General features: G+C 48.5%; 3 protein-coding genes across 6 annotated transcripts in view; 1 reads left to right on the forward strand and 2 right to left on the reverse strand.

The window, feature by feature from the left end:
* The window catches only part of NPR2 (natriuretic peptide receptor 2), a 53,614-nt gene extending 43,517 nt beyond the window's left edge, over positions 1 to 10,097 (reverse strand). For 2 of the 3 annotated variants that reach the window (XM_044265395.1, XM_044265394.1), the window contains exon 1: positions 6,864 to 10,097. The gene's annotated coding sequence lies outside the window, so the exon portion shown is untranslated. Of the gene's footprint in view, positions 1 to 6,415 lie in introns of all 3 variants that reach the window. The other variant, XM_044265393.1, reaches the window with a different exon arrangement.
* LOC122917482 (microseminoprotein, prostate associated) lies at positions 9,091 to 10,125 on the forward strand. The gene is made up of 3 exons (XM_044265405.1): positions 9,091 to 9,229; positions 9,454 to 9,562; positions 9,945 to 10,125. The coding sequence occupies exons 1-3, from the start codon at positions 9,100 to 9,102 to the stop codon at positions 10,123 to 10,125; spliced, it is 420 nt and encodes a 139-aa protein (XP_044121340.1). The 5' UTR covers positions 9,091 to 9,099.
* A 54-nt stretch (positions 10,126 to 10,179) lies between these two features.
* Positions 10,180 to 14,183, reverse strand: RGP1 (RGP1 homolog, RAB6A GEF complex partner 1). Of its 2 annotated transcripts, none has more exons than XM_044265402.1 (9): positions 14,105 to 14,183; positions 13,368 to 13,502; positions 12,854 to 12,990; positions 12,456 to 12,539; positions 12,202 to 12,351; positions 11,781 to 11,927; positions 11,459 to 11,586; positions 11,067 to 11,256; positions 10,180 to 10,575 (listed from the first exon to the last, which is right to left on the reverse strand). In XM_044265402.1, exons 2-9 carry the CDS (start codon positions 13,481 to 13,483, stop codon positions 10,352 to 10,354), a joined length of 1,176 nt encoding a protein of 391 aa, XP_044121337.1. In that variant the 5' UTR covers positions 13,484 to 13,502; positions 14,105 to 14,183; the 3' UTR covers positions 10,180 to 10,351. The 2 variants fall into 2 exon arrangements, with proteins under 2 accessions (XP_044121337.1, XP_044121336.1); XM_044265401.1 differs by lacking the exon at positions 14,105 to 14,183 and adding an exon at positions 13,839 to 13,954.
* Positions 14,184 to 14,222: the final 39 nt, after the last annotated feature.

The raw sequence follows: 14,222 nt of genomic DNA on the forward strand, positions 1-14,222 counted from the left end.
CTCCATGCCACCCATTGCATATTCCACCACCAGATCTGTAAAATCAGGGTCTATCGCTTGGGCCTGAGCATCTGCCAGTCTGGAGAATTTGAGGACGTGAAGTAGAAAGTATGACTGAGCCCCTAAGGAGAAATCAAGCCAGCGCAGCCACAGTCCATGATGCCTGTAGGAGCGTAGAACCTTTACGGTTTCCTGTGCTCCAGTTGTCCTGGTAACCTGAGGCCTCCTTATTTGTGTTGGCATCTTGGGGCCAAGAGCGGAAGCAAAGCTGGAGCACCAGCGAGATCTGCAGGAAAAAAAATGTGGGTAATGCAGCAGTTATGCCACAGGAGGGTCAAGCCTAGGGCATAAGAATTACCTGGTTAGGGGAGAAGAGGGTGTAGTGTCTTATAAAAATCACATTTCCAGATTTAATTTCCAATGTTTCTGATTCAACAGGTCTAGAAGGAGCTCAGAAACCTGCAACTTTAAGAAGCCACTGCCTACCAAATAAGACAAAGACCACACTTTTGAAAATTCAGGCTAAGCAAACAAATCAGCAGTTGGAGAGAAAAAGTATAGCCACCTATCAATTTCAGAAAGCCCATATTCTAGTACAGTAGTTCTCAACATGGGGAGAGGGTTGCTGATTTTGCCTTCCAGGGGGACATTTTGGCAATGCCTGAAGACATTTTTGGTTATCACAGTGGAGGTCAGGGATGCTCCTAAACATCTCACAGGTCATAGGACTGGCCCCAAACAATAAAGTCTTACCTAGCCCAAACCCCAGTGCCGTGGTGGAGGATATTCTGTTCCTCGGCACCACCATTCCCAATCCACAGAAATCAATGCTACATACACAATTTTGATCATAGTACAGAAAATTATGTGAAGCCCCCTGGAAAAAAAATGAGACCCCAAAAATCACTTTTAAAAAAAAACAGGGAATGTTATTAAAGATATGGGTAAGAAGGAGACTAGAACAACAGACAACACGGGCACCTGGTTGGCTCAATCAGCAGAGCATGTGACTCTTGATCTCAGGGTCCTGAGTTCAAGCCCCACAATGGGCATGGAGCCTACTCAAAAACAAAAACAAAGCAACAAAAATTAGAACAGACAATGATGGGAGGTAAGTATGGACAAAAATGATGAGCCAAGAAGGAAATCAAGAAAGGACAAGGCACTGGGTGACAGCAGTGAGCAATGAACGCCACTCCCTCAATGGATGCAGCCTCTCTCTACATGTAGAGGATTGGTAAAGAGAAACCTATTAAAAATAATATAAGCAAAAAAAGAAAAGGAAAGGAAAATGGATAAAGGAACTATAAAGAAGGAGCTTTAGGATACATCAAGCACAGATCTGGAGTGAAAAAAGACAATAGAGATTCCTTTGTAAAAGAAAACTAAATAAAGACTCTCAAACAATGGTAAGAAAATGAGAAGACTCCTAGGAGGAGGTTGGGAATTATGTGAGAAAGGAAAAAAAAATTTTTTTTATGATCTTCTAGCCCTAATTTCCTCCTCCACCTTCACCCCAAGAAAGATGATCCTTTAAAAGTTCTTTGATTTTATCAAGCAGACATAATGACAGCGGGGGGGTGGTGTGTGGGGGCGGTGACTGGCTCAGTCGCTTAAGCAGCTGCCTTCTTCAGCTCAGGTCATGATCCCAGGTCATGATCTCAATCTGGGGATTGAGCCCCACATTGGGATCCCTTCTCAGCGGGGAGCTTGCTTCTTCTCTATCTGCCATTCCCACTGCTTGTGCTTGCTCTCTGTCTCTCTCTTGCTTGCTTCTGTGTCAAATAAATATGTATTTTTTTAAATCTTAAAAAAAAGTAAAATAGGGGTACCTGGGTGGCTCAGTGATTAAAGCTTCTGCCTTCGGCTCAGGTCATGATCCCAGGGTCCTGAGATCAAGCCCGGCATCGGGCTCTCTGTTCAGCAGGGAGCCTGCTTCCCCCTCTCTCTCTGCCTGCCTTTCTGCCTACTTGTGATCTTTGCCTGTCAAATAAATAAATAAAATCTTAAATAATAATAATAATAATAAAATAAAATAATGAAAGGGAAGGGAAGTTGGAGAAAGAGGAGCACATCTAAGAATTTTTTTTTTGTTCTTTAAGATTTTATTTACTTATTTACTTATTTATTTAAGAGAAAACAAGCACAAGCAGGGGAGTGGCAGGGAGGAAAGAAGCAGGTTCCCTGCTGAGCAAGGAGCCACGGCAATCTGGGCCTCAAGCCCAGGTCCCTGGGATCATGACCTGAGCCGAAGGCAGACACGTGACTGAGCCACCCAGGCACCCCTAAGAATTCTTCTCAAAGGAGAAGATGGTGGTGCTCAAAAAAAAAAAAAAAAAAAAGAAAAGAAAAGTAAGACTCAAAGAGAAGGACAAAAGATGTTTTGGGGAAAGAAGAGAAAAGATGAGAGAGAAATCTGGTAGCAACTTGAGGGAGAGGGACTTTAAGGACTCTTTCTCTTTGGGAAAGAGAAATTAAATGAGGATTTTTTTTTTTTTTAAAGCATTACTTCTGGGGTACGAGAGATGAGACATAGCCTTTATCTTCTACCCCTTCTAAGGAACCTTCGGTAAAATCTGACATTACTTTGGGGATTGGGTCTGCATTTTTTCTCAGTTGTGACAACATGTAAGATTGGCCTTTAGGCAGATCAAGAGCCCAGTTACATACATTTTTACCATGTTTGAAGTGACTATAAGATTTCTGGAGCAACCAAAAGACAGCCATATGACAATAAACTAACTCCCAGAGTTTAGAGCTGTACCAACATAAGTTATTCACCTCAAGGGGCTATTTAAATTTAAATTAACGAAAATTTAAAATTACGTTTCTCAGTCACACTAGCTATATTTCAAGTGCCCAAAAACCACATGTGGCTAGTGGCTAAGGATTAGGCAGGACAGGCAGAGAACAGTTCCATCACCACAGAAAGTTCTATTGGACAGTGCTAGAGTAAAGAAAAAAGCTTAGACAAATAGCTAACAAAAAATGAACCCCTTTCAAATCTTTAAAGAGCTGCCACATTGAAAAACAAGTAGATTTGTTTCCCCATGTTGTTTCAAAAAGCAGAATTAAGGGGGAAATGAGATGCCATCACATGACAGATTTCAGTTTAACAACTCTCTAGTACCTAAAGCCAGATAACAGTAGAAGGGACAGCCTCTGGCCACAGAAGGAAGTGACCCATTTCGTTCAGTAGAAGTCAAGCAAAGACCAACTTGATCATCTTTTAGAACTAACAAAGAACTGGATGCCTTCTAAGTATCTAGTTTTGAATCTATAATTTTAAGAAAAGAGCAATTTACATATAAGATAAAAGTGAGAATCATAAATAGAATTTTAAAAGTCACTACTGCCACAAGTAGACTATAGAGCAGGCAGGAACAATGAAAACATTTAAGTGGACAGGGAATTTAGTCAAACATAAATGATGGTTAGTTAGGGATTAATTACTGGTGGTACAGGCTATCATGAATGTAGTAATTTGTAAGGAGAAAAAAAATTACACGAACTTGTTAAGAATGGTACCAATGGTTCAGAGACAAGGTGGGAAAACTTCAGTATGGGTTATTAATGGAAACTTGACCGCAGTTGAAATCAGTACTAGAACCAGAGGATCTTTTCTACTCTGCCAAAGAGAACACCAGGCTAAGTATAGCAATTCAATGTTCTTGGAACTCTGGCCCCTTCATCCCATTCCTCTGCTGTTCACCCATGGTCTTATCATTTCTCTCAACTCCTGAAACTCAGTCTCCTTCATGTGATCTCTTCATCTGCATAGGAACAGCTTCTTTCAACCTTCTCAACAGAGAATGCCAGAGGATGAGGTCTCTTAACATTCTATCCTAGCTATGAACTTAAGGGTCATGTATTTGTATTTAAAAAAATATGTATTTTTTTAAATCTTAAAAAAAAATAAAATAGGGGTACCTGGGTGGCTCAGTGTATCTGGGTAGCTCTTCATCCTCCACCCCAAAATGTACTTGGCTTGATTATAATGTAATGTACTGAATATATATTCATATACATGTACTGACTTATTACATTATCTGTGCATTTTAGTGTTTATGTGTACATGAGAGAATTCATGCACACGCATGTGGTAACATCCTTTCTTGGTCAACACTAAGGAATCTGGCGCCAAAATTGTGAAATTCACCCTTCAGTGGCTAGCACATAAAAGCTTCAGTGGAGTCATCCAAAGGACTCTACGGTTGACCATGTCATGCTTCTGAACGCAAAATACTGGAAGAAGAGACAGAAGTAGATATAAATTTGAAAACTTTTATCTTTGTAGAAAAAATAGTGGAAACATAAGCATCTTAGAGGAAGACTAGCTTAATCATAAGGGGAAGGTTGAAGGCTTGGTGAAAGCAAGCATAAGAGGCTTTCCAAACAGTTCAGAATCAGAAAAAGGTGAGAGGAGAGGAAGGAAGACAGAAGTAGATCATGCAGAAAAAGTAAAATCCAACCTTTAAAAAAAAAAAAAAATCTAAGGTCTTACCAAAGAGAAAGGTGGAAAAAAAGAAGATTTCAACAAGAGTGTTAAAGATGGGAAAGAGCCAGAAAGGGCTGTAGGCTTTAAAAAAAAAAAAAAAAAAAATCAATGAAGAAGAAGTGGTGTATGTTGGCAAAGAGAAGTGCAGAGTTGAGGGAAGGGATAGAATTTATGGTAGGGGAAGTTGGTGTGAAGTTTTCCTCTAAAGATGCCCAGCAGAGCAAAGAAGGAATGAAGGCAAAAGCCACTGGGAATAAGGTAGGGCTGGGACTAAAACAGCAGAGGAGAAAGCAACAGGGTCCAAAGTAGGAAATTATTTTCTTTTTTTTAATTAACTGACCCAGATTTTCTTGTCTGGGGCCAAAGGCAACTGTAGGATTTAAAGATCTTTAAAATAAATCATAAAGATCCTGCTCCTTAGAATTGCCTTTGGCCCAAAATAAAATAAACAATAAAGATCATGACAGAATTAGTGTCAGTTTCTGAGACAAGTACAAAATACCATTGTGGAGTTGATTTTACATTTTTTAAAAAATTATTTTATTTTATTTTTTGTCAGAGAGAGAGAGCACAAGCAGACAGAGTGGCAGACAGAGGCAGAGGGAGAAGCAGGCTTCCCGCTGAGCTCCGTCCCTGTGGAGTTGATTTTAGAAATCAGACTAATTAAGTGCTGTTAAAGAAATGCTACTGAGAATAAAACACCTTTACCTTTCTCTTTTTCAGTCACAGGGTAAATATAGAAACTTCATAGTTACACATGTCCACAGAAGACAGTAAGTGACCTAATATATATGGTAAAACCGAGTTGTTTGTCTTTGTATACTGTAGCCTAATGCCCACCCCCCAACAAATGTTTTACTTGGTTCAGGATTCACAGAACAGGTTATAGGGCTGCACAGAGAAAAGATAAGCTTAAAAACAAAGACCATAAGATGAGGGAGGGGGAAATGAGAGGTGTTGTGCTGATACAGAACTGAGGTATTAGAAACACAGAATTCACGCAAGTCAGCGAGGGGGACAAAGGCACAAAAGCATGGCAATGCCATATAACTAATCTTGATAGCCTCACTGTGGGTGTTAAAACACTGAATCCGACTTTTTAACTCTTTTTAAAACGTCAACATTTAATAGCTTGATATATGCAGTTATGTGATTTTAAATGACTATTAAAATTAGAACATCAACGCCTAATTCTTTGGCAAAGACCGAATGGCAGGTGGTAATGTTAGACACATTTAACCTCACCTTTAAGTCACTCACTACTCTTCCTGCTCGGAAGGCCATAGATTCTACCTGCGAGGGCAAATCCCAACTCCTCACGCCAGCATTCAAAGCTTTTAATGACCTAGCCACATGGTACCTACATAACCCTAAGTCCCCTACCCCCAAAACCTAGCCTCCACTGTCAGAGTGCACAGACCTCTAGACAGACCGTACCTCTGCGGTCTGGCCGTTTCCACCTTCCTACCTGATGTGGAAGTCCCCTTAATTTACAGGTTCTGGCTCGCCAAGGCCTACACCGGCGCTGCGCTCCTCCAGCACTCCAGTACACCTCGCTCTCGCTCCCCCGCCCCGCAATCCGCCCCTCCCTGGGCCACACCACCTCGCCCACTTGCCGTTTTGCCCCTGGGCCCCTTTTCCTCCCCACCACCAGCTCTCTGGGGCCTTCTCCCTGCCCCCAAGAGATACTCCCAGCAGACATTCCCGGCCAGCCTCCATTCAGTCGAAGGCTCTGTATTCAGTGTCTGATAGAGGACCCCGCAGGACCCATCCCCGCTTAACTCCCCGGCGCTTCAATGACCCTCCCGGGGCTCCCCCAAACCCAGCCACCCTCAGGGGCCCCAGCCACCCAAATCTCCCCGCTGCGGCGGGTCCCTCCTATCCGGCGGCAAGCAGCGGGGGTCGGCAGTGACTCACCGGAGGGCCAGCGGCCGGAATACGCTCACTTCCTCTCCGCGCGCACCTGCCGGGCCCCGCTGGAGCGCTGCCCGGCTGGGCCTCCGGCGGATGTTTTTTCTGTCCCCCTGCTCGCAGGCAGTGCGCGCCAACCAACGCCTCCCGGCCGCTCCCCCCACCCCCCCGCAACTGGCACCCCCAACCACCGCTGCCCCAGGAATCACAGAATTGGGCCCTAAACACTGACATCCCCAACAGACAAGCGCACACACACGGAGCAACCACAAGCGTGGCCTCCAGCCCCACGCAGCTACAGAAACGCACACTTGAGCGTACCCACCAGCTGGAATGCAAGTGGGTTCAACCAACACCTTCCAGACACCCACAGCCCCACAACTTCTGAGAGAGGGATCCTGGCTCAGCCCCAGCCTTTCTTTCCAGAAGCCCCTACTCCTGCCCATAAGCCTACCTTCTCTTCATTACAGGCGGCTTTCACTTCTGTCCCCATTACCTCACACACCAATCCCCATTGGGCCCCCTTTGCCTTCCAGCATCATCACCACCTTCAAGCTTCCTAGCTTCCCAGTCGTGTCTGCCCCCTACTGGGTTGGTTCCAGGTTGCAGAAGCAAAAGACTGGTCGGGACTTCCAGGGTGTCAGCATGTCCCCCTTCCCCAGAAAGGGAGCAGCAGAGCTATTGACCACTGACAAGACTTGGGGCTCTTGTGCTAGAAGGCCTTCTCATCCATCTCCTCCAGCCAAGAGAGCAGTCCAGGGCCATGCCTCCCACTGCGGTCTGGCCTACGTCAGAGCACCCTGCTTCAACCACTGAGTCTTGATTCTCTCAGTACTCCTCTGAAATAGAAAGGTATCAGACCTGACAAGGGTGAACATGTGGTACAACTGGCATCTCCATCCACTTAAGCTATCTACTTGGAAGAGGACAGACAGGGAATCTGAGGTGGATGGATGAAGTTGTGTTTCTGAATGGTGAAGAGGGCGGCCCTCTAACAAGGTCAGCCAGAAGTATTCGTATCTGACCCGCTGGGTGACAGGGAATGGGAGTCTTGCAGGAAAAGGGACTGGAGACTCAGAAGGAAAAATAGAATGTCAAAGTGATTGGTGTAGGAGGGGAATAACTCAGATTGGGTCTTTGGAGTGTGGCAGACTGAGAGAGAGGGGCCATTAGTAGCAAAGAGATGGCCCCCACTGGAGTGGTCAGAAAGAAGAACTTGAGAGTTCACAGGAGTGGGGATGGGCAGCAATGGATCAGAATCCTAACATGAAAAGCTGGAGCCCCCAAGTTAGCTGGAAGGACAAGAAAATGACACCTCTTCCCAGGGCAGAAGTGAGGGGACTGAGTTAGGAAAAGCGGGTTTATCTGCAACACTGTTTCTCAAACTGGAGGTGGTAAGGGTGACATGGAACACAACCGCGAAAAGGGCAGAAGTCTGTGGTAGGAGACCACAGCCCCTAACAGAAGCCCTCAGCCACGCAGAGCTTCTCAATAGGATTTAAACAAAGAGCTATACCTTAATCTCTGAACTCTTAGCACCAGCGCAGCAGCTACTATTTTCTGGGAGCCATGTGGCAGGGACAGTACTAATACCATTACATGCATTACCTCATTGAAAGCCTCTTAACAACCCTATGAGTTAGTATTACTATCCCAATGTCAAGATAAGGAAACAGGTTTTAGAGAGGTGAAGTAGTTTGCCCAAGGTCACAGTCTTAAGTAGAATCAGGATCTGAATCCAACTAGTCTGATTCTATAACCCATGCTCTTAACCACCCACCTTGGGGGTCTCTAGAACCTGCAGGAGGATGTCAGAGGATTCCTCAATTCTCATTCCATAATGTACAAGAGAAAAGCGGCATACCTCTGTGAAATGAGTGACTCATATCACCTGGGTATTTGAAGACGTTCCTCTTTGAAAGTACCACCCCTAGCTATGGGAAGATCGTGTATCTACTGTGTGTTTGGAGGTACTGAACAATGCACCCTCAGGATGCTTATGGAAGAGAAACCTGCCTCCCCATCTCTGAGGGGCAGCCATGTCTCTAGGATACTTCTGGGAGATTCTGCCATAGGGTCTGAGAGAAATATTCTGCGCTCCAGGTGCCTGTTCACTCTCCTGGAGCCTCTGGCTGTTGCACCCTACTGCAGCTCCTTGGTTTGGCTGGGGCACAGGATTAGCCATCCCCAGGAAATGCCTCCCTCCGGTCCAGGCAAGGATCCCAGCACACACACCCCTGGAGTGTGTATGTGAGTTGGGGGCAGGGTGGAATGCTTCCTTCTCTCCAGGTCAGGGAAGAGATGTGGGGACCACCTGGGGGCCCTCCCCCCTCCCACCTCCTTGCTGGGGAAATGCCCAGTCCAGTGCCCCTTCCATGGCCACCTCCCTCCCCCTAGCTGTGCCTGGGCATGAATCAGCTCTCACAGCTTGTTAAAGCTGGACCTCTTGTTTTCATGCCCTCACCTCAGGAAACAGAATTACAGCTTTTCCAGCTCTACTCAGCAGGGGGCCAGGGTCCTCACTTTATAAACATTCCCAAGCCTGTGAGAGCAGAGGGCACGGAGATGGTGTGAGACAGAAGCCCAGGGGAGAAAGACAGAAACTAAGACCGAAGGAGAAAAACAAAGAAAATCCAGAGACAAGACCAGAAGAGAGGCCAAGAAGGGATCGCGAGGGCTGTGCTACAGGAATGACCCTAAGGATGCTCTGGGCTGGACAGGCGAAGGGGGTCCTGGGAAGCTGGGGGATCATCTGCTTGGTGATCTCTCTGCTCCTCCAGCAGCCAGGAGTCCACAGCAAGTGCTACTTTCAAGCTCAAGGTAAAGCTGGGGGAGGCATTAGGAAAGGACAAGGACAGAGGGAGCTGGGGCGAGGGGGCTTAGAGATGATCCTCTACCAGAATACCCAGACTCCCTCCAGCTTCGAAACAGGAGAGACTAAATATGGGGGCAATATGCACTTACTTTCTCCCATTCCAGACCACAAGCGATTCTGTCGGCCACCACCAATCCCCAACACACTAACATTTCCTGTTCTTCCCTAGCCCCCTGCCACTATGAAGGGAAATATTTTACCCTGGGTGAGTCTTGGCTCCGCAAGGACTGTTTCCATTGTACCTGTCTGCATCCCGTTGGTGTGGGCTGCTGTGACACGTGAGTGAACAAAGACAGCCAGAGAGAATGGCTCTGACTAGAGTGACTAAGGGCTGGCCAGGGTGTAACCAGATTGCTGTGATGTGAGAATGAACAGAACAGAGGTACGAGGCAGGCTGAACCTGAAGTTACCAACAAGAATTTGAGAGATAAGGCTGCAAGCTACAAAATGAGGGATGTAGGGGTGGGTCTGGAGGGGAAGTATTTCTGCTGTGAAATGAAAAAATCCATATATGATAGGTGAGACCTTGGCTAGGGGGACCAAGAGGGCACTAAAGATATGGGAAAGATATGAGAGGAATGCTGGCAGAGAGAAGTGTGGGGCAGGGATAAAGGTGGTCCTTCACTGTGCTGACTCCTTTCCCATCCTTTGGTTCCCCAGGTCTCAGCATCCCATCGACTTCCCTGCAGGCTGTGAGGTACGTCAGGAGGCAGGAACCTGCCAGTTCTCCCTGGTGCAAAAATCTGACCCTCGGCTACCCTGCAAAGGGGGAGGGCCCGACCCAGAATGGGGCTCAGCTAACACCCCTGCTCCTGGGGCTCCTGCTCCCCACTCCAGCTAAACTCAACTGATCACCCTTCTGCTGACTGCCCACTGCTGCTGCCACTTCCAGGGAAACCACTAGCAGCTGCCAATTTATTCTGAATAAATAAATTAATGCTACAGCTGAAAGCCTGCCTCTCGTTGTCCGTGCCATTGGACCCCACGTGGGAAAAACAGGCCCTACTAGAGTCCAGGTGCTGAGTTCTCTGTATCCTGAAGAAAGATAGTGTCACGGTGAGCCAGCTTCAGATGGTTATGGTGCTGGTGCTGGGGCCTGGGGCTGCATATGAGGCCAGGGTAGGGCTTGTGGGCAGCACCTTGATGGGGAGGTCCCAGCTGAAGGTGTCCACGGGCACTTGCTCAGGCCCTGTCCAGGTGACAGGCTCAGGCTGTTCCAAAGGAGGTAGGAGCACCAAACCTGGTTCTCGTGATGTTACAAATTCAAAATGCAATCGCCACTTCAGGGACACTGTGGGAAAAAAAGATAAAGGCAGAGGCATTAGAAGCCAGGAGTAAAAACGAGTGCAGGATGTGGTTAGTGAATGAGAAAAAAAAGCAGTATTTGGGAAGAGGAGGAAAAGCCACAGGGCTAGGATCAAGGGTTTCTCTAAAGAAATCTGTTAACCAGAAATGTGACAATCAGGACAGCAAGGTCAAGCACCCAATAACCATAGCATGGGACAGTCAGGACTTCGGAGCTTGACGTAAACATGCTAGAGCATCAGAGATCAATGTGCCACAGGGTCACAGTGGGCAGGGGAAGGAAGAACACCCACAAAGCTCTTAAAAGTTTAAGTGTCAGTGCATCTAGGAAATAGGCTGAAGGTCAGAGAAAGTGTTAAGGGTCAAAGGCTGGGTGTGGGTATGGCCAGGAGTTTGTTAGGAATCAGGACCCATGACACTCCAGAGAAAGAGGACATTTTACTCTCTTCCCCACTCCGATAACGGTCAGGATCTCACCAATGGCTGTGCAGAAGCCTGGGGTGGAGCTGAGAGGGATGGGGAGGGAGAAGCTGGTTCTGGTTGTATGCAGGCAGGACTCCTGGTGCCGGGCATGAGTCACATGAGACACGGAGGGGACACCCCCCGTCCTGCGGCGCCTCTGGTACTCGGGCTGTACACGTTCCTCAGTCTGTAAGCTTACTGAAAACTGGGGGCAAGAAGAGAAGTGGGTGCTAGCAGGCACTGGGAAGTGCAGACTCTAGATGAGAGGCTTGAGCCTAACCTCAAGCTTTTTTCACCCTGGGTGACCACACTCTTCACTTCTATATACCACCCCTCTTTATGCAGGCCCTTCTCCTTCCTCCCTAGCCCTCCAAGCCCAGCATCCCAAAAGCCCCTTTCCTTCTCACCTGCAAACAAGCTACAGTTCCTTCCCCTAAGTTTAAGGTCCCCACCACATCCTCGCCGAGTCTGTATACAGATTTGAAGATGCCAAATGTCCCAACTTTTCCTCGGCCATCACTGATATTGTATAGATCTGGGGAGAATGGGACACTATAAGTGTGGAGTCCACACTGGAGCGTATCAAGGGCTGGGAGCCAGAGGCCAAGGTGGGGCTTTTCGTTATAATGTGGGATATCAGTGAGTCCTTAGAAGTACGGGCAATTAGGAAAATCTGTAATACTATGGGAGGGTTAGTGGGGAGGGTGGCAATTGTGAAAGGATTCTCACGGAGGCTGCGGCAGGATGTGGCAGCCATGAGACGCTCCCCAGCCAGCTCAGCTATCCATGAATCCTTCTTCCCACCTTCATCCTCTTCCAGGAATGGACTAGATGGGGCTACGGCCTCATCCTGGGGAAACCGAACATCTTGAAGGCCTACAGAGAGAATGAGCAGAAAATATTGCTAGGAGGGAATGGACAGTAGAGATTAGGTTTTAGACTCCAACCTGTGAAGGCTGAAGGTAACAGGAACCATGCCCCAGGTACCCTTTAACTTATTGTCCAGAACCTCCCTCCCCAACCCCCTTGCACCTTTACGGAGACCAGGAAGCCTTTCTCCAGTTCCCCACCCACAAGCCCTCTTTAGATCTTTTCTGCTTTAGTGAGGCTCTTCCCCAGCCCTGGATTTCCTCCAGAAATCCTTACTTACCCGTCAGCACAAGAACCCTCAGAGGAACCCTGAGTAAAGTGATGGGTGAGTTGACACGCTGGCAGCCAATGGTCAGTTTGTAGACATACTTGACTGACTGACCCCGAAAGGAGGGTGGTCCCTCTATGGGCAGCACTTCACTGTAGGAGTCTGGTTGGGAAGTAGTAGTCAGGGCAGCCAGAAGCAGCCAGAGAAGTCCTCCCTCCAGGAGCCTTAGAAGGCAATCCAGGGGTGGGGAGGAGGCAGACACTCACATGATTTGGACTCTCCGGGATCTAGCCTCAGATCACAGAAAAGGATTTTTGGTGGAGTGGAAAGGATACACTGACCTCTCTCACCTAAAAGAGATTAAAACAAAACAAAACAAAACAAAAAAAACCCTGCAATTTAATGACCCCATTGTCCAGTACGGATGAAGCTAGTGCAGCAATGGGGGCCACGAGCACTGCCAACAAAGGGCAGCCCAAAGTAAGCTACCCCTCTTTTCTTATTGTAATATAGGATCAGTCTTATACCCCCAACATTAACAAATACATTCCTCCACATCTCCGATATGACAAAGACTAGAAGCACCCACTAGAACAATTTAACAAATTCACTCTCAGGTGGCAATGACTCCGCCCCCTTCCAAAGGCAAATGCCCATCTCTAACCTCGGTGTGGCAGAAAGACAGTCTGGCTCTCTGGCTGGACATCTGGCTGACTGGAGTCAGGGGGAGGTAGTGCTACTCGACTCTCACTGGCATGGAACTGGCAGTGGATTTGGGCACTGGCCCAGGCCAGAGCCTCACTATGGGAGGAGGAAAAGAAAGCATCAGAGGGGCGATCCTGACCTCACAAATACACTCCCAAGCTCCCTTAACCCCCTGAGGAGACCAACACCATCAGGTGACTGTCCTAGGAGTAAGGGAATCTAGAACCCCAAAGAGAATCCATCGACAAAGAGAAGTATACTATGGGTAGAAGTGTGAATGGGGGAGAAGAAAGGAAGGGCGTGTGTAGGGCTCTGTCAATCCCATCTTCTGTTAAACAGCCCTTCCTACAATGAGAACACAATGAGCAAGAAAGTGGTGGCGTAGCTACACGACAACCTGAGCTCTGGCTTAGCACTATAGATAACAGGTTTTCTCCCAGAAGAACCACCTTCTTCAGTATCTGCATCCCTACCTGGATGCAGAGGTGGCCGTGGGGGGCAGGGGGTTGGTGACCGTCACTACACACTCCAGCGCCTCCCCCGCCAGAAACACAGGACCTCGGCTCAGCTCTGCTACCACTTCAATCATGGCAGCTCCGGAATGAGAACTAGAGGTAAACGGCGAGGGGGGTGTGTGTCAGAGGTCAGTACCATGGCAAGGAGGGGCGTCTGCGGCGAGCCTGGGGCCGAGGTCAGAGGAGACCGGCAGTCACCGCCACGGGGTTTGGGAGAAGCACCTGGATTTGGGATGCGGGAGGTAGATGGGAAGTACGGGTAGCAGCTGACTCAGTAAAGATAGGACTTCGCTCGGGGCCCCAGACCCCCGCCCCTCTTAGCGCCGAGTTAGTTCCCTTACCACCCACACCCGAACCTCCAAACCGGCCTCCGCCGCCCTCCCTCCAGATTCCAGGTCCCAGCCCAAGGCCCTGCCCGTCACCTCGTACCCCTAGCCTGGACACCTCGCACGGTCGAAAACGGGGTCTCGGCAAACCGAGGCCCTCAACCGCCCGCCCCTTCAGAACCCGGCCAAGTGCGTGGCGGCTTCCGCGACAGAGGCGGGACTTCCCTTCAGCCCCCCGTTCCCGACAGAGCGCCTTCCGGCCGGAAACACCCGACCGGCCCAACCGGAAGGGGCTCGGGTCGTCCTGCAGCCTTGGGTCACCTTCCCACGGGCTGGCACCTGGGCGCAGGCGCTGTCCCAGACACCTACCGGCGGGACCCGGCGTCCCACCCAGGGAAGGGCCTGGCGCGACGGCCGGGGGACCAGGCTGAGGCTGCCGAGAGCTCCCAGGCCGGTCCCGGGGGCGGTTCCTTGCGGGCTGGCCCCC

This window comes from Neovison vison, chromosome 9 (genome assembly GCF_020171115.1).
Source record: "Neovison vison isolate M4711 chromosome 9, ASM_NN_V1, whole genome shotgun sequence".
In the NCBI taxonomy this organism is placed as follows: Eukaryota; Metazoa; Chordata; class Mammalia; order Carnivora; family Mustelidae; genus Neogale; species Neogale vison.